Source organism: Crassostrea angulata, chromosome 10 (genome assembly GCF_025612915.1).
Source record: "Crassostrea angulata isolate pt1a10 chromosome 10, ASM2561291v2, whole genome shotgun sequence".
NCBI classification, from domain to species: domain Eukaryota; kingdom Metazoa; phylum Mollusca; class Bivalvia; order Ostreida; family Ostreidae; genus Magallana; species Magallana angulata.
In genome coordinates this window covers 48,128,978-48,148,901 of record NC_069120.1, presented here as the reverse complement: position 1 = coordinate 48,148,901, position 19,924 = coordinate 48,128,978, and the positions used below count along the sequence as shown (strand labels likewise).

The 19,924-nt window shown below is 32.6% G+C and overlaps 2 protein-coding genes across 4 annotated transcripts in view; one reads left to right on the top strand and one right to left on the bottom strand.

Annotated features, from left to right (window-relative positions):
• The window catches only part of LOC128164589 (p53 and DNA damage-regulated protein 1-like), an 82,962-nt gene extending 63,447 nt beyond the window's left edge, over positions 1 to 19,515 (bottom strand). The window contains exons 1-3 of one of the 3 annotated variants that reach the window (XM_052828518.1): positions 19,434 to 19,515; positions 14,609 to 14,755; positions 13,121 to 13,221 (exon numbers count right to left, since the gene is read on the bottom strand). In XM_052828518.1, the coding sequence (XP_052684478.1) occupies positions 13,121 to 13,221; positions 14,609 to 14,745 (238 nt within the window). In that variant the 5' untranslated portion in view covers positions 14,746 to 14,755; positions 19,434 to 19,515. Of the gene's footprint in view, positions 1 to 13,120; positions 13,222 to 14,608; positions 14,756 to 15,399; positions 15,497 to 19,433 lie in introns of those variants that run through there. The other 2 variants (XM_052828519.1, XM_052828517.1) reach the window with 2 other exon arrangements.
• On the top strand, positions 733 to 7,501 carry LOC128164590 (C5a anaphylatoxin chemotactic receptor 1-like). Its single transcript, XM_052828520.1, has 2 exons — positions 733 to 2,157; positions 5,966 to 7,501. Exons 1-2 carry the CDS (start codon positions 1,824 to 1,826, stop codon positions 7,105 to 7,107), a joined length of 1,476 nt encoding a protein of 491 aa, XP_052684480.1. The 5' UTR covers positions 733 to 1,823; the 3' UTR covers positions 7,108 to 7,501.
• Positions 19,516 to 19,924: the final 409 nt, after the last annotated feature.

Sequence of the window (19,924 nt, the reverse complement as noted above, 5' to 3'; positions counted from 1 at the left end):
CGTTAATGTTGCGACTGTTGAAAAGTCAAACATAATTAGAAATCAACGTATTTTGTGTAATCATATGTTGCTTGGTATAATAAAACGTTTATTGCATTAATGTTCAGGGAATATGAAGATTTATTCCCCAGAAAAAACAAATTTCTCTCGGGCGATGCCCTCGGGAAATATGATTTTTCTTGAGGGAAAAAATCTCCATACATGTATTTCCCTCACGATCATGCAATAAATGTATATTGTGAATTTTGTTCTGAAACAGAGATACTTATATAGGGTATATATACTTGTAGGAAAGCATGGCATATTGAGGCTAATAAGTCCTGCAATGATAGTAAAACGTTGCAAGATTACATGAGACACGTTGAGCAACAGTCTCACGGTCGCAAAACAGACGCATAAACACCAGCGATTTATCTTACGATCTTTATAAATCGTGCATCACTCTTGCGAGTACACAAAACGTTGTAAAACGTTCGTAGTAATGTTCGTGCGTTGCATTGCGATAATTTGGATTGCGTTCGGTCGCGTCTGAATAGTGTGCATGTCCACTATTCAGAGGAGACTTGATGCGACCAGTAAAACGTATGCAACAAATGCGAGAGCTCGTGCAACGTAAGCGAGGGCTCGTGCAACGTATGCGAGAGCTCGTGAGCAGCTAAAAAATTTCGATCGTGTAAAGTGGTCGTGCGCCAATTGTGAAAGGGGCTTTAGAAAAATAAGTAAACAGCCATTTACATCTTAAAGTGTCATTAAGATAAACAGTTTTGCTGGCCCATGCCAAAAATACAGTTGTATGCTTCATCTCGGATTTATAATTGTCGATCAATGTAATAATAACGGCAAAGTTTTTTTTTCAGTAATGCGTGGAAAGTTTGTAAAAATCAACCTCATGATTTAAAGTTTTTGTCAAATTATGACAAATCAAATGCATGTATACTAGCACCATCGTTACATTATCCTCTTTAAGACATGTCATTTTTCCTTACGATACACTCTGAGTGAACAGCGACTGAACCATTTCCAGTTTGCCTTCGTGCATGTGTTACATTTATAAACATAGTTACATAACACTGTTCATACTGTGCACAATTGTGCCCGCAGAGTTGTGTCTTTCTCAACTTTACATGGATATTGTACGTTTGATGTAGAATTTAACAAAGCTTATCTGTATTTTATTTGAAACAAGAAACATGCAGAGAGTCAAATAAATCACCTATTGTTAAGAAATGCCTTTAACCTATAAACGAAAAAAGACTATTATTATAAAGGTGTCACTTTAAGATTATACTAATATTGACAGCAAAAGATTACAGGAAAACAGTGAAAAATTGTTCTTCAAGTTATTTTGCAGGTAAGATACCAATTGTATAATAAAATTTTTAAAAAAACGATGCCTATAGCTTAAATCAAAATTGACTTTGCAAAATAGGGTCTGGTTTAACCGGATATCTTTGGCCAAAATTAAATCTACTGATGTAATGTCATGGGTTGTATTACGTACATCTTTATGCTAGAGATAACCAGGTTTAAAAATGGTATCGAACGATTATATTTAACATTTGACTCTTTTTGAGATATGATCAACAGGTTACTAGGATCTATTTATAAGGTTAAATAAAATGTTTCCTCCCAATTATCTTGTACGGTTTTATATAAAAAAGAAATAATAAACTGAGGAAACACGAACATATCGAACAATTTAACAAATATTAATTTACGTATATAATCATATTTTTAAGGTACCCTGAATGACCTTAATTCAGAAACGTGAGTACATATAACAAACGAGAAACATTTGACCAAACTCTTTAACATATTCAAAAATGTCGAACGTCACACAAAATGGTGAGCAATTGAACAACAAGACATTGGAAGAACTCAACAATTTAGAAGTGCATCAACGAATGCCCACTATTGTTTTCCTTTTCATACTCATTCCCTTTGGTGTCGTTGGAAATATCGTCACAATTCTTGTATACGGCCTCAAGTATCGTCCTTCCACCTTCAGAGTTTACATCCTTACACTAGCTGTCGTAGATCTTTTGTCTTGCTGTATTGGCATGCCAGTGGAATTGGCAGACAACCTAATTCCTCTAGTGTTCTATGACGAAAAACTATGCAAAGTCGGAAAGTTTTCAGGACAAATTCTTAAAATAGGTTCGGCGTTAATCATCTTTCTGATGGCGGTTTGCAGATATCAGAAAATTTGTCGGCCATTCAGCACTAACATTTCTACTCAATTGGCTCGGAATATGTGCATTTTTACAATGTTTGTGGCTGTTTTGTTTTCATGGCCGTTTCTAATCTTGCAAGGCACACAGTACAAACACTACGATGGAGGTGTTGTTGGATACGAATGTTCCACTAACAGTGATGTTAAACACACCATCTACCCATTCGTCTACACTATCGTTACATTCGGTGTCTACATGTTCGTGTTCTTCAGCCTGCTAATCCTATATACCCTGATCATTCTAAACATCCGCCGCCATAACAAGGTAAAAGTAACAGAACACAAGATCGATCACCGGATCACACAGATAATGATAGCCATAACTGTAGTTTTCGTCGTCTCCTACCTTCCAGATTGTATACTGGATGCCAACTCCACTTTCAACAAAGGGGATACGCTTCCGAACACACCTTTGGTAGTGGGGTCTCTACCCTTGCTAGCCAGACTATATTTCGTAAATAACATTGTCAACCCAATTATTTATTACATAGGGGTCATAAAATTTCGAAAGATCATCAAACAAACATGTCATCGCGTGGTCTACGTAGTCCATCGAAGTGGAGACGTTAGCAGTTCAAACGACTCAGCAATGTCCGGCACTTATAGAACTGCAGACCAGGGACATACTGATAGGAAACCCGCCAAAGCAGTCTCAAATGCTCTCACAACTTCGACGGAAAAAAGCGACACACAAATGTAATATATCCGAGGACAAAGTTTTTTCAAATGTTTTTTTTATTTTTCAATCAACAGTCAGTGTCTTAAGTTTTCGTCAAATGATTTTTAGTTTCTGTCAGTTAGCATGCTTTTGGAGACATGGTTTTTTTTTTTGTTTTTTTTTTTTGGCATTTAATGCAGTGTCTCAGATTTTGAAGCTTCAAGCAGTCATTGTGTTTACTTTTCTAAAAATTATTTTTAGTTAACCTCAGTTAGCATGTTTTGGTGACACTTTTGTTTATGGTATTTGATGCAGATATTAAAGTAGACGAGGGTATGCATATGACTACCGTTACTGTTCAAGTGTTTTAAACAAAGAAATACTAAGTAGTGTTACTGGTATTGTTATTATCATAAGAGCCAATTAAATGGTATATTATTTGCTAACTTCTATTTCCTTACCGATTTTGTTGTATCAGATTACTGTAAATTCCTTATTTTACGCGAGTACTTACTTCCGCGATTGAACCGTTTTGCATCAAATCGCGAGAATATGAAATCGCGAACGCCGAATTTTTATCATAACTCTATTCAGTTTATATCTATCCGTAAAATAATAGCGAGATTTTGAAATCCGCAGGATGTACTTTTCGCGATTATACGCGAATATAAATTCCTCGCGATTAATTTGGAATCTACAGTACTGTGAAATTAACGAGCCTTTAATTTTGCTTAAAATTAGTGAACAAGCGCTTTTATATTTTATTCATATTAGATAAGTGATGATTTTGAAAGTTTGTTATCTTTTGTAAATTTGTTTGTCTAATATGTACACTTCTGTATTTTTCTTTTTTCACAATTGTTATACCTAGGTGTAGATACATGTATTTACATAATTAACAATTCCTAGTAATATTACTATATGTACAATTACGATGGATTTTTATTGAACAATAAGAAGAGATGACAACACTACATGCTATCTAAAAAAAATTTCCATGGGTAAACAAACGAACTAATTAATGTTTGCTTCAAATATGCTCGCCTGTGAATTTTTCTGAACGGTTTTCTTGCTTTTCATTGACAGCTAAACATTTTCAATACTTATCCTATTGGGTGAAAGATGGGTAGATAAATATTTATTCAAATAATTTGCACAAACGGGTCTTAATTCATCTTGATAATTATATAATGAAAATACGCGGAAGTAAGCAGAAAAAACATGCATGTCAAACATTTTGTTAACAAATCTAAGAACTTAATCTCTGTTCTTCTTAACCTTCTGAATTTTATTTTATTACCTTTTTAAAACATCTTGGTTATCAACAAAAACCAAGTGTAGAAAAATAGGAAACGTTTTCAAATTTCTTTTATTTAAAACGCAAATGCCGTTTGCATCATTTGAGATCTATAAAGCGGTGCATTATGGGACCTCAACATCAAAACTATGTATGGAAATTACTACCATTGAACAAAAAGTAGTTCTTACCGTGAAATACAAACAATGCAATAATCAAGCACCTTGATTAATAGGTCGAATCATATAATGTGATATTGTGACTCAAATAGTACTTTTTGTAAGTAGATCAAGGTTAGTCGACACATTCAATAGTATTCTCCTTTGAGAAGTGGATAGGCATAGCCTACATCCACTTCTCAAAAGAGAATAATTCAACAGCTTTTTACGGCAATCAAGCGGTTAACGTATTATCCGTTATTATTTAAGATTACAGAACATGCTTGAGTGTAAATATTATTAAATAACTACTGCGATATACAGTAGTTTTTGGCCTTAACATTCTCTTTGATTGTTTTTTTTTAAATAACGGTCAATATTCGGCATATATCTATAGCATATTTCTGTCACGTGAGAGACTCCCAGAACAATAGGAATAACAAATAGACGAAAAAAGGAAAACGGACTACATTTGACGTCAGATATATTTAAACGGTAAAAGTAAATCTAAAATAAAATTATTAAACAACCATTTTCATCTTTACGTGAATTTAAATGATAAACAGTTTTGCTAGACAATGCAAAGAATACAATTTTATGCTTCATCTCGGATTTATTATCTTCGATCAATGTAATAAAAAAGCAATTTTTTTCAATAATGCGTTGGAAGTTTGTAGATATAAAGTTTTTGTCAAATTATGACAATTCAGTTGCATGTATACTAGCACCATCGTTATATTATCCTCTTTAGGACATGTTATTTTCCTCACGATACACTCTATGTGTACAGCGACTGAAACATTTCCAGTTCATAACATAAAAGAGCCGCAGTCGGATATCATACATGGTTCTTTGGTGCATGTGTTACATTTATAAACTTGTTACATAACACTGTTCATACTGTGCATGATTGTGGTCGCAGAGTTGTGTCTGTCTTATTTTTACAAGGATTTTGTACGTTTCATGTAAACAAAGCTTATCTTTATTTTATTTGAAACAGGAAATATGCACAGAGTCAAATAAATCACCTTTTGTTAAGAATTGTCTCTAACCTATAAACGAATAAAGACTACGATTATAAAGGCGTTATTTTAAGATATTACTAAAATTGAAAGCAAAAGATTACTGGGAAACAGTGAAAATTGTTCTACTAGTAAATTTGCAGGTGAGATACCTTTATTGTAATGAATTATAAATATTGTATTCACGTTTTTGTGCTTTATTTAGTTTTTAGAGGATAGCTAAGTTCTTGAATATGTCGAGACTTTCTCTGTCTTTTTTTTGAAAGAATGCAGGGATGATATTCAGTATATTTTTTATCTTATGACACACACTTTTTAATATTTTTTCATCAGAAAAATGGCCAATACGCAATATATGTATATATATATATATATATATATATATATATATATATATATATATATATATATATATATATATATATATATATATATATAAAGAAAAATTAAAGAAATAACTGTATTAGCCTCTTAGCAACATTATGATAGTTTAAAAAATGTACGACGTTTTTGAATTGCAATTCTTGTAGATTAAAAAACAAAAGAAAATATAGCTATTTTCCTTTTATGAAATATCTACGATTATAATTTTTACAGCACGCAGTATGTCTGTACCGTATAACACAACAACTACCGCCATCTTTGAAACCTTAGAAGAACTCAACGATACAAAAGCACGTCAGCGAATGCCCACCATTGTTTTCTTGTGCATACTTATCGCGTTTGGTGTCATCGGAAATATTGTCGTGCTCGTTGTCTACGGCCTTAGGTACCGTCCATCTACCTTCAGATCTTACATCTTGACCCTGGCAGTCATAGATCTATTGTCTTGCTTAATAGCCATGCCAGTTGAACTTGTAGATAATCTTTATCCACTTCAGTTCTTTAGTGAGGAAGTGTGTAAAGGAGGACGATTCTTGGGACATGTTTTCAAAATTGGATCTGCATTAATCATCTTAGTAATGGCAGTTGGTCGGTTTCGTAAAATCTGTCGGCCTTTCAGCAAACAAATTTCAATAAACCAGGCTCATTTTTTGTGTGCATTAGCAATGGGTCTTGCAATTTTATTTGCCTGGCCAAATGCAATAGTTCAAGGCATGCGTATACACTACTTCGATGGTGGCGTCATCGGGTATGACTGTTCCGTGGATGATGACGTTTCAAAGACAATTTATCCATTTATTTATGCAATCGTTCTTTTCACTGTTTATATTTCTGTGTTCAGCAGTCTGGTTACATTGTATACACTCATCATTTTAAGAATTCGTAGTCATAATAACGCGGAGCAGAAGCTAAAGAGAATGAAAATCAACCCTCGGGTTACAAAAGTTATGATAGCCATTACGGTTGCCTTCATAGTTTCATACATTCCAGACTGTATCATGGATGCAAATTACACATTCAACCAAGGAAACACGCTGCCCTCCACGCCTCTCGTACTTGCACTATTACCTTTATTGGCCAGAGCTTACTTTATCAACAATGTAATAAATCCTTTAATTTATGTCATAGGCGAAACAAAGTTTAGAAAAATCGTAAAGCTATCGATGATCTGGGTCCTTCGTTCTTTACAGCGCCGAAATACTGGTGATGTATTTGCAGCGTCTTTCAGTGCATCCGACACTCTCCGAACTGAAAGAATGGCCACGTACCATAAGACAAGTTCAAGCAATAAATCACAGCCATCTGGAAACCACAGTGGTCAGGTCCGGCAAGAAATTTCGCAAACAAACACTTAAACTGACAACACTAGCTATGAAAATGTCCACTGCTTTATGTATTCAAACATCATTATGTATGATAGTATTTATGAAAATATAAATGATATGTTGTTGTCTCACTGCCATTCCAATAAAGGAAATCATAAAGACATAAAGTGATACAACATATGATGCAATTTCCTTATTCTAACTTATACAAACTCTAATGACCTATGAGCTTAATTGGATTCTTGCATTTATTAGGATTTTTTAAATTTAAATTCAAATTGAAATGATCAGTTATCAAGACATTTTTTATTTAAATCATTTTGATTTGATGTAGAATAGAGTTTCTGACAAACAAGGGATGGTATATATGAACAAATATTTTACAATACGCAATTGATGAAACGAATCCAGAAAGGTATACCCCAAAATATATCTATCTGATTCACTTATGCTGACGGTTTCCTCCCGTCCCCCAACTACCCCTCCCCCTCCACGCCAACCACCATAAATAGGAAACAAAAATGTAAACAGTGCTTGTTTAATTGTTTTAGACTACTTAGTAGGATCTTAAATATTAAGTTTGTTTTGATATTTCAAACTTAAGATCAACATCACATTCTATCTATAAATGTTACTTCCCAATTGCTGACTTTTTGTATTTTTTTGACTTTGCAGTTTTAAAAAATAATAAAATACGTGTATAAGTCCAGATATACTTCGTGCAGAACACCTGTTATTTAAAAGTTTACACAGTGAAGATTTTATCGTAAAACTGAAATAACTTGCGCATCACTATGATGATTGTAACGTCTGTTATCAAGTGTTTTGAAGCTCACTTATATCTCTCAACTTTCACCTTGACCGAATTGATGAGACACTTTAATATATGGTCGCTTTGTTGGCTGTGATCACATTTGTTTACGTACATGCATTGTACACTCTCTGTGATCAATTATTGTTATAATAAGCTAGTGCTTAGGTGTTAGTTAGCAATGATATACAGTGATTCTCAAATCTCGTAAATACATCAATAAATATTATGTCAGCAATGATTTAATTTATTAAGCATGGAAAAAAGAGCAGAAAAAAAAGAATGGATGAAATTATTTAATTATCTTGCCATTATTTTCTACCCAGTTAAATTTACTTTTAATTTTAAAAAAAACCTCTTGTATTCTATGTCATGTATTTTGTAAATACTTTTTTTAAAGTTTTCTCTTCAAATGCAAATTCTTTAAGTATAACATTTATCAAAACAATATGAAAGGACTGCGAACGATAGCATTGTCTAGCCGCCTAACTAAAAGTCATTTTTTGATAATTGTCTAATTAGATTTATTTTTTCATAATAATGTAAACATTAATGTATATATTAAACATAAATGATTTATTAAAAAAAGAGAGATAACTATGTATTTTGGGTTAAAATATAGCTTATTTGATAATGAAAACGGCAAACGGAATTTTTTTTATAAAACATTCCCCCTCCCCCCCCCCCCCCCCCCCCCCCAGTGAAACAAAAATTCCTTTTGAGGGGTTTTTTATATTGTTTTTTTTTAGCATATTTATACCAAAGGGTTTGTTGTTTCACGGGGGGAACATATGTCTACAGACTAAAATCCATTCCAAAAAAGGCATTTTGCTTTGTAAGGTTTCAAAATATAATTAACAAATATGAATTAAAATGAAAATTAACTTTAATATCCAACGTAAACATGTGATTATTAAGTTTTTATTCACATACCGGCCGCTAAATAATATTTTCCTTACTCATAGCGACCGATTTCAATGAAAAAAAATTTAGACCCCGCGTTAGCAAAACTTTTGTTTAAAAATTATTAATTTGATTACAAATTTTATTTTGATAAAAATTGATTAGGATTTGTTTATACTTTTTAGTAGAAAACTTAGTTTTTAAATACCTGACAGAAATTCCAAAATACTTGGATGTAAAATGTAGGTGGGAAACGGGCGTTAGCGTTCGCAGTTCTTTCATTTTGGAACTTTATAACATTTATATTTTTAATAAATATATGTTAAATTAATAAAAATATGACGTCTGAACTTTCAAACACATTTAAACTTAAATGTTGTAACTAAAATACTTTGTAGTGAAAAGTGTTAAGACAAGCTTTGGTACAAAAAAATAATTCATTTTTATTGAACAAATCATTTTCTTGAATTTCTAGATGTTTTAACTTTTCTACAGAAAATTAATTTGCTAATACTAGTGCAGCTGTATCATAACCAGTTTGCATTCTAGAGTCATATTGGTTAACACTTCTCTCCTTGTTTAAATTGCAAGAATTCTGGAAGATACAAATTGTATGGAAAACTAAGATAAATATTGATAAGTTTAGGTAAACCTTTATGAATAGAAATTTGTAGTGAAAAGTGTTAAGACAAGCTTTGGTACAAAAAAATAATTCATTTTTATTGAACAAATCATTTTCTTCGAGAAATGAGGTCTTAGGTTTTCAGTTTACAATTTGTTCACCAATGTAATGTAGTGATTTTCAATTTTAATAACAATGAACCTATGTAGAAATCAGAGAGTCTGCTCTTAATAGGAAAATGGTGATTAGCATTGTTTTGATATTTGTCCAAATTAGAAATGATTGCACAAGATGACCAAGTGCAAAAAATAATTAAAAAATAAATAATTAGACATGTGTCATTGTCTTAACATCTTTAACATCAAATGGTGAGATGATGAACACAACATGACAGTATATTACTAGTACCTTCCTTTGATATTTTAAATATCAGCATTTTTTGTAGATGAGAAAGAGGAAAGGGAATCCACTATTTATCAATAAAACACACACATTTTACAAATTACCATTTAATTTAACGTAGTTGAGAGTGAATTTGCCACAATCATCTACATTTGTCATTTCAATTTTCTCCAAACAAAAGCAAATCAAAACTGGTTCCTGCGAGACATATTTTTCCTTAATTTCCCCAATGATACAAAATCAATATCATTATTATAATATCATATACCAGTACTTTGAACTCATTCATTAATAGATCAAATTTACATCACCCTTTTTTCTCAATTTGAAAAACATGATAAGATCACAACACAATTCCTTTACTACTAAACATTTGCATTGAGATTCAAACTTTTGTCATCCTATCGATTGACATGTACAAGTATTCAAAATATGAGATACAGATGTATTTGTTCTGTCCATTAATCTCTTGTGGACGCCTCTCTGCAGGGGAATGCACAACAATGGAATTCTAAATCTAAACAGCATGGTAATAAGATCATTTGCTTTTAGTTTAATTCCAGCATAAAATGATACAGCATTCCCTGTCTAGACTCCAGATTTTTACACAATAATATGTCCTGTAGCTCTGACTACCACCAATAATTTCCTGTTATTGTGCACAGCAGTTTACAGCCTGATCTATTTCCTTGTAGACTCTATATAAATGGTAATCAATTACAGCCCCAATGTTTGTTTAGGGTATAATGATGGCTTTATATGTCCACAGATATGTGATAAATAATTTGAATTATAAAATCGAAGAACATAAACCCCACAGCAGAGAACAGAGGTTCAATCATTCCTTTTAAATCATCAAAATGAAGCCTATTTTTTTCAAAATTATATTTACTATCTTTGCCAATCTGCAATGATAATAATGATTAATTTATATATTACAAACAAACACATAGATAAGCTAAATCTTTATCAGTCTATATTAAACTGATTATCCATAGCATTTAATAACTGACAATATTTTTGTGATAAGCTCAGTTGGTGACCCCATGCTTTTGTTCATTTTCTCATCGATCATCAAATCATCATCACTACCTTTGAATTCTTTCCACTGCAAATTTTGAAAGAATAAAACACAAGTCATAAAACCTAATCCACTGCTGAGGGCCATGGCACATCCAATGCAATTCCTTTAAAAACTAGTATTAACAAATCAGGTTTAAGTCAAACATGTTTACTTCCAATTAAGTTTAGCAGCTTGCACCATAAGATCATGAACAGCTACTCTTTAAATTTGATTGTTCTGCATCAAACAATTTTTTCCTACACATTTACTAAATATTGGATAACTTGTTTCTTATAATATAAAATCAATGGCTAAAGGAGAACTAAGAATCTGTTTCACTTTTAAGAGAACATTTCATATCGTATAATCATGCTATCTGTAGATTGAATATTACAAACTGATGGAAACATTAAATACCACACCCAGAGAAAACCAATGACAAAAGCTCTCAAACTTTATTTATTTGAAAATTTCAATTATCAGAGAATTTTTTATGACCTAGCTTCTATGCTCAACACAAGAATAACTGTATATCATCGTGTCCCCTTCAATTTTGTCATACGAGGAGCTCTTGACCCACCTCTGTAAATAATGTATAATAAGTCAACATAGATTTACCTCCATTTGCTTTCAAATCAACTGTTAATTTTATAATAATGGAGGCAAATACTATCAGTGTTGCATACTGCAAACATGGATATTTACCCAAACATCAAGGTGAACTAGTTCATATTTCTCTTATACCAAATCTAGGCGATTTCTTTATTTCATTCACAGCCTTTGGCTGACATATTAATTTTGGACACTGCATCTGTACACTGTACCAATTGCAAAGGTATTGCTACATGAACATAAACCTAACTTGTTGCCATGGATGTTTCTGTGCATATTTTGAAATTATTAATTGCATTTTTTACTAAATGACCAATGACAACCAACAGCATACCCTCTTCAAACCTCATCACAACTTCAAACTCAGGAGAGTGGGAGCTATAAATTTCACAAATCTGGCTGAGGATTCCTTAAATGGTCGTCCTAATTATTAAACACTCAGTTTGTCTGCTAAATGTCTCAGAGTAGAGAAGATCTAATATAAGGGAACCCTTGACCAAAGAATCAGTAATTTCATAATTTTTATTAATTAATTTTTTGCCTGGTATATGTCAAGAAGTCAGAGGCAATAATTGGAAAGAGGGGACAGTAAATTTTACAGATAAGTTCCTAGTTCTCTAAAATGCTACAAACCATAAACACGTATTATGCTTAAGATCCCTGCATCTTTTTTGTTGTTGAGAAGTTGAAAATATTCAAAACTTCACGACCAAAAATTTATGTACAATGTACAATGATGAAACAACACTGTTATAGATCAGCTGAGTGTATCATTCAAAATTCTTTTTAAATATTTTACTGCAAAGCACAATCTTTGTAAAAATATCAAAAGATAATTAATTTTCTACATAATCAATGATATTTTCTATCAACTGCACAAAAAATTAATCTAAATTTCACAAACAACAAGGAGACAAGTTAAAATTTCCATATTAAAAATCCAAAACAATCCTCTTTCTAAACATATAAGCATAATCACACATTACTGCATCTAGATCCACACTTCTTTATGTGTTTTGATCGCATGGCAACATGCACTTATTTATGAGACATACCAAAAGGGAGAAACAGTTGTTTATTTAAAGCAATATGAGCTGTATTTTTTAGAATTTTATTTTGCTGTAAAAACCTGCTTGTATGCTCAGTCTGCATGTAACTTAAACTTTTATGATAATTAAGTTGGAAAAAATCACTAATTTTTCACAGAGGAAAGATATTTCTTCTAAAGAACATATAGCAAATCAATTTTTGTACAGGACGTCAATAATTCGATTTCGCTCCAATTACCTTTACGTCCCTTTTCACAAAAACATGGCGAAAAGAAATTTAAAAACCATGATATTTTTGTCATTTTAGTAGAAAATAACATTTTCGAGAAAAAAAATTTCTTCATGAAAATTGCAGCTCATATTGCTTTAAGTACTAGCTGATTCACGATTGACAAGCAAGTTAAACAGTACTTCTCAGAAGCAATGCCTTGCAATTAAATTTGTTCTTTTTCCTCATGGGAGACATCCTTGCATGCTTAAAGAGAGATAATCCTACAAAACGTTTTGTGGCCAACTACCCGGTATATGACGACAAACAAAAGCAAACAAGAATTCTAATATGTGTTGACCACTATTCTTACCTTTTTCCAGCAGCAGCTTTGTTTCTTTAGATGGCATCTTGATAAACATATTGCCAAAACAGACCCACTGTTTTGTTGAAGTTTTATCTTTTTGTAGTACCCTACAATACATTGTTATCAATATACTGAATATAGCATATAACATATATACTGCTTGATATAAAAAAAAAAAAAAGCCTAAGAAACAAACAGGTGAAAATGGTACAATAATTTAAAAAACAATATAATTCTCATGTAATGGTAATTTTGAACATGAACATTTTAATGATGTCATAATGATTACACATGCAGGCTTTCCATTTGACGGTGTAAACATAAGAAAACAGTTATGTTAATAATTCTGAAAGAATTGCCTTTCTCAAAGGTAAATATGAGTAATAAACAGAAATGTTAAAAAGTTCACAGGAATACAAACTTGGTTGGTACATGATCAAATCATCTAAAAAGCCTTTCAACCTAGCAAGTTCATATCCAAATATCAAATACAAATGTTCCTGATTAACCTACATGTACTTCTGCAATTTTAAAAACGCATCTGTATCATTTTATTAAACAAAACATTTCTAGAATAAGACTGTGGTTTTTCAGTATGATGAAACTAGTCAGTTGTCCACTAAAAGAAATTGAAAATAATGCTGGCCTCTACTAAAAATCTGTGTCAATTATGTAGGCACATAATGTAAACAAGTTTCTATTACCCAAAGAGTGAACAGCCAACAATTACGACATGGTGATGAAGTTTAATCACATTATAATGTGCATGTATCTGATACATCATAAGGCAGTGTTTTGGTAAAGTCTGACCAAGAGTGAGCCATGGGGAGAGAATATATGGTTCAAATGTGTAATTTATTCAAGTCTACTATGGCCTTCACATTTGACCTAGAAATATGACCAACGAGCAATCTTTTGGTGAAGTATGACTAAAATGGAGTTATGGAAAGAGAATATATGGTCAAAACAAGTTTGACAGTGCTCTGACATGATCGCTGAATTTTGATCTAGAAATTTTGTTCAAGGTCTCTACACACTTAACTCTGTTAAAGTCTCTCTGTGGAAGAAATATGAGTGAGTTGGGTTTAGGGGTTAGAATATATGGTCCAGACAACTTGTCACAAGGAATAGTTGCTTACATGTAGTTCTGCTATGACCTCAATCATAGACTTAGAAACTTGGTTCAAGGTCACTGCACACACTTTACCGAAAGGTTCTCTGTGGGTGAAATGTAAAACAGACTGGACCACAGGAAAAAAAAAGCCCTGGACAAGTTGTATTGAATAGACAGATGGGTGGAGGACGGACAGAGAACCTGACAGACTATATAAGGTGCCTGCAGAGAGGTCCTTAAATAATGAAACTAACTTATAATAATAATAATTAAATTAATAGACATGTTATAGAAAAAAAACTGAAATAGGAGTAAGAAAGCCGACAACAACAAAACACAAATCTCTTCTTCTGAGTAAACCAAAATGATCATGAACAAACCTGATAGCTTCTCTGCTCTTTTGTCTTTTTTTGTCGAGTTCTATCATGTGTTGCTTGCTGGTCAGAATTTCCTCTGCCACAGCTTCCACCTCTGACATGTAATTAAGGATAAAATCTGTTTCATTCTTCTCTGCCATGTTTCCAGACCTAAAAAATAATCAGAATTTACGAAATAATTAAAATTATTTACATATTAAAAGGCAAAGGGACATAGCAAAATCTTTTATATAAGGCTGACATATGTGTGACTGTCAGATCTAGATCTGTTCTAATACCAGTATCATATAATATTTTGATACCGCAAAATACTGACCCTGGGTTCAATACATTATGCAATGTTATGAACCCAGGTTCAATATATCACTGCAAAATATTTAACCCCCTTATTAAATATTTAACCCTAAGTTCAATATATTATGGCCGCAATATATTGAACCCCCTCTAATTCTTATTGCTATTGGAGAGGGGGCTCAAAATATTATAGCCGCAATATGTTGAACTCCCTCTAACTTTCATTGCTATTAGAGAAGGTTCAAAATATTATGGCCGCAATATTTTGAATCCCCCTCTAATTTTCATTGCTATTGGAGGGGTTCAAGAAATCGCAGCCATAATATTTTGACCCCCCTCTCCAATAGCAATGAAAAATAGAGGGGGGTTCAAAATATAGCGGTCATTATATATTGAACCCCCTGTGCAATGGGAAATGGAAATAAGTACGGGGTTCAATATATCGCCAGGTTCAAAATATTATATGACACCAGCGCCAGATAGCTCAGTTGGTAGGGCACCTGACTGAAGATTCAGGGGGCTCCAGTTCAGTCCTGGTCTGGTTCTCATTATTTTTCCCATTCCATTACATATGAAATACCTGTGTGATGAAGGCTTCAGTACATTTACATACCCATAATAGCAAAGCTGAATCTCTAAGGGCAAACTTGATTAAGCTTAACTAAGTGAACACCAGTTTACACAGGTGTGAAAAGTTGTTTGCAGTGATCTGCTGTTTGGAGACAATAAATGACAATATTTTATTCATTTTGCAATCCAAAAACTAAATTTTGAATTCACATAATACTGAAAAATGAAACAGTCCAAGCAAAAAATAAAAAAAGTATTTTGAACCTTGTTGTACATATACACGTATGTATATGGAGATGTAAGCTATTGTATAATGTTGTAGTCTTGATTATAAAGTCATTTTTATTCCATATATTGCTCTTTTTATAGACAAAGCATAGCTAGGATATACAGTGTACATGTATCAGTAAAAGCCCAGAATTAAATCAAAGGCCTGAAGGGCCCAAAAGTTGACTCGCTCTGAAATGTTGTCAATATTTTGATGAATTTTTTTTTATCACATTGTTAGCAATACATAAAATTTCTTTTCTGTCTTTTGTAAATGAATTAAACATAGGTAACAAAGATTACAGAGCTCATTGTGGCAGACATATGAGACCACCTTTATCATATATTATAAGATAATAATATTAAGATATCCTCCTCTACGCAGCAATATTAAGGCGTCCCTGCGCTATGTAGGATAGAGACAAAGGACCAGTATATTTCAATAACGAAGAAATAAGAACTATTTGCATTTCATCGCACATTATCAATTCACATGTGTTCTCAAAATCCACTCCAAGAGATCCGTGACAGCAAGTGTCTTCTCGCTTGCGCGCTCAATTGAAAAACAAACAGGCTTTTTCTAAAAATGGATTTTATGACATTTCCATTCGGAACTTCTCAAATAGTTACGTTCATCAATAAGGAACAAGGTTTGCCCCATGTAAGTTGTCGAATTCATGGGCAGCGATTGAACAAAAACTACTTTGATTTGTTTTAAGTTTTAAACATCATCAAGAAAAACTTTTAAAAATAAATATGAAAAAATAAGATGAGATTGTTAAACCATTTCAAACTGGCAATCATGCAAACAAAAGCTGTTAATGCATGCACTATTTTCTTTAGTGCATGAATAATGTCGTGCAAAACTTTGGCAGAAACGGCTATGATAACAAGGACTTGCTTGCTTAGCGAGCAGACTCAAAAAACAAGGAACGAGCTTTGTACTCAAACCACAGAGAGATATATACCTTATCTCTCTCTCTCCCCATACAATTAACTGCTTAATATTGATAGAAATTAAAAGGCCTGTGCTAAATCGTACAATTGTTTTCATCCAGACCACACAGTGTTTTGTAAAAAAAAAAATGTTGATTGCTATAATATTCAGGACTCAAAACTTGTTGCAGTCTTTTGATTACTGTATTAATCTGTTATACATCCAACTATTCAAATGCAACAGTAGTACAACAAACAAATAAAGTGTTGTATTTAAACATAAAAATGTAGAATAGGATACCCAATCATAACAGTGATAATAATGAATGGTATTAATACCAAGCGAAGCGAGGATTTATGGTAACACGTAACTATAAAAAAATCAGTGGAAAATGAAAGTTGAATCAGGGGTACTTATAAGGCCAAAAAAAAATTCTTCCAGCCCGGGGCGCCGCCATATTGGCAGCCATTTTGTTTTTAAAAGTTATTTCAATCATTGATTGACTGGTACTTATCGATGTTTATTGCTCCCAAAGTCGATTAAAATGTTCCAGTGTTTTAACAGAAGGTAATCTGAATTAAAAGAAATAAGAGAGGACATCAGATTTATTAGTTTCAATAGTGCTTCAATCAAGAAACATGACTGGTTCTATGTATGTCTTATCAAATTATCAGATGGAAAATAAAAACATTAACTTCAAGGAACTGATCTTTAAGATACTGAATTAAGTATTCAGTTTTTACAGCGGCATTTATATGAATTATATTGATAAAAAATGAAAGAAGAAATAAAAAAAATGTTCGAAATAACTTAACTCTTTTTAGCTATTTCCAAAGACAAAACATGTATGTTTTACGTATGAGACATGACATCATAATGTAGACTGAGCACGCGACGTTTAGTTAAATTTTGACTAATGATTTGAGTAGGCAACCAGGCGTATCCTACGGTGTGCGTTTCAAATAAAATTTGTTCTACAAAAATTAAACTGCACTATATTAAATCTGCGCTCAGTCCAACGATCACACCGTTTACATATTAATGAAAGCTGATATATGCAAACAGAGACTATTTATCTGTTTACAGTACTGATCAGACCCAACCTAACACCAGAGTAAATCCCAACTAAACCCCGGGTTTACTTTTTGGGTTTACTTGGGTTTACTCTGGGTTTATTTTTTGAGAATTTGGGTCCACTCAGAGTTTACTTTGGCTTACTTTGGGTTTACTTTGAAATTGCTTTTGAGGTCAACTGTATGCACTGAAGTGTGAAACAGACTAGTATTTTATCTTACCATCCTACTGCCTGTAATTCCTACCCTTTGTATATTCCGAATACACAGTTAGCATCTCTTTTCAGGGGTATACTTCTGATTTGGTTTACTCTCTGTGTACACTCTGGGTTTACTTTGGGTTTACTCTGGGTCCACTCTAGTAAACCCAAAGTAAACCCAGAGTAAACCCAGAAAGTAAACCCAGGGTTTAGTTGGGGTTTACTTTCCATTACGTTGGGTCTGATCGGTACTGTATGTCTTTGATGCAAAGTGTTGTACGGTTGTATTTGGCCTCGGCAAGATCAGTCGAGAATGAAAAATTTTGAGTGATTTCGTTTGGAAAAGACGTTATTCAGGAATTTTTATTCTCGAAATCTCGTTGAGACTGACTACACAATTATCCCCGAGTACCCAAACTCCGTCACCATAAGCAGAAAATATTCCGTGTTTCTCTGTAAATTATTTTTTGCGGTTTTTATCATTTGCAATCACTAAATATAACCTGAAACGTTACAACTTATAAAATTATTAACAAAAATATTTTTTATCATTATTCAAATAAGCCTTCTGAATACCACATTTATCACACGTGCTATCATAACTTACAAACCTAACTCCGTCACCCACATGATCTATGATATGTCAGAGAATGGAGACACATTAACAATTTAGTTTAAACTCAACTTGTATCTAGGCCAAGTTATAATAAGTAAAATTGGTGTATACAATTTAAATTGTACTTAATTTCATCAGTGAAATGATCGCCAGATTAAAAAATGGGTCCTTGTAACAACAATCACAATGACCTTTTCAGAATGTAAGGATGCCATTTGTTTTCTGTGTTTACACATTTCAAATATATCATTTCAATAATGTATATATTTATGATAATATTATTTATTTATTACATTCTTAATAAATGTAGCATATTCTAAATACCGACACAGGGCATATATCTGTAACCCTGTATAAGGCAAAAATTACGGCATGAGCGATTTGACGTTATCATCAAGTGTAGTGCATAAACGCTACTGTGGACTGAAAAAATGTATTAATAACCTAAATAAAAAGCAAATTACATGTGAAATTCTTCATCTTTACCTCTCTTAAAATGACTGACCACCGTAAATCATCAAATGGGCCCATGTATCAGAAATATCGTTATTGTTGCATAAAATGATCGAACAAGGTGTAATTTTGTTGTGTTTGAACATATTCTTAAATTTACCGTTGTAAATTGTTGACATTTGATTGAAGATATTTGATATGCAAATATTGTTGACATAATTGCACTTGACTTGAAACGGCGAGGAGTTTCCCGAAAGTGACGGAGTTGGGGTAGTGACGGAGTTATGGGGCTGTGCGATACTTGTACATAGTGAACACCAATGTTCCAATTATCAATTTCTTGTGTATTTCATCATTGTAAACATTTCTTTAACTTTTATGAAGATTAAGGATATAATTGTTTGAAGAAAATACTTACCACAAAACTATCCTATGGGTAAATGGAAAGTAGAGGAGAAAGTTTTACATGGGCGCAGCCATTTTTCAATTCACTATTCTCGGAACATCAAACCCGATGAAAAAGGGTATAAGATATGGCACGTCAAATTCACAAAAAATGAGTTAATCATAGTTTAAGATTCGATAAAATGGGTTTAACGGTTGTAAAACTATAGCTTTCGACGATAATCTATATTTCACGTCTGTCAACCCTATGTTAACGCCATCATCTATGTTTCAGAAGTGTAAAACTACATGTATAATTAAAACTGAAAACAACCATTTGCGATTGCAAAATATACTGACATAGTTTATCATGGTTTATCTGATTAGTATAGTTTCACGAGTGTGAAACTATGATTTACAACTCTTTTGACCATAGTTAACGAATGCAAATTATAGTGTACATTTATCAGCATAATCTATCGTTAAATTTATTTGCAGACAGATAATATATAAACTTAGATTATC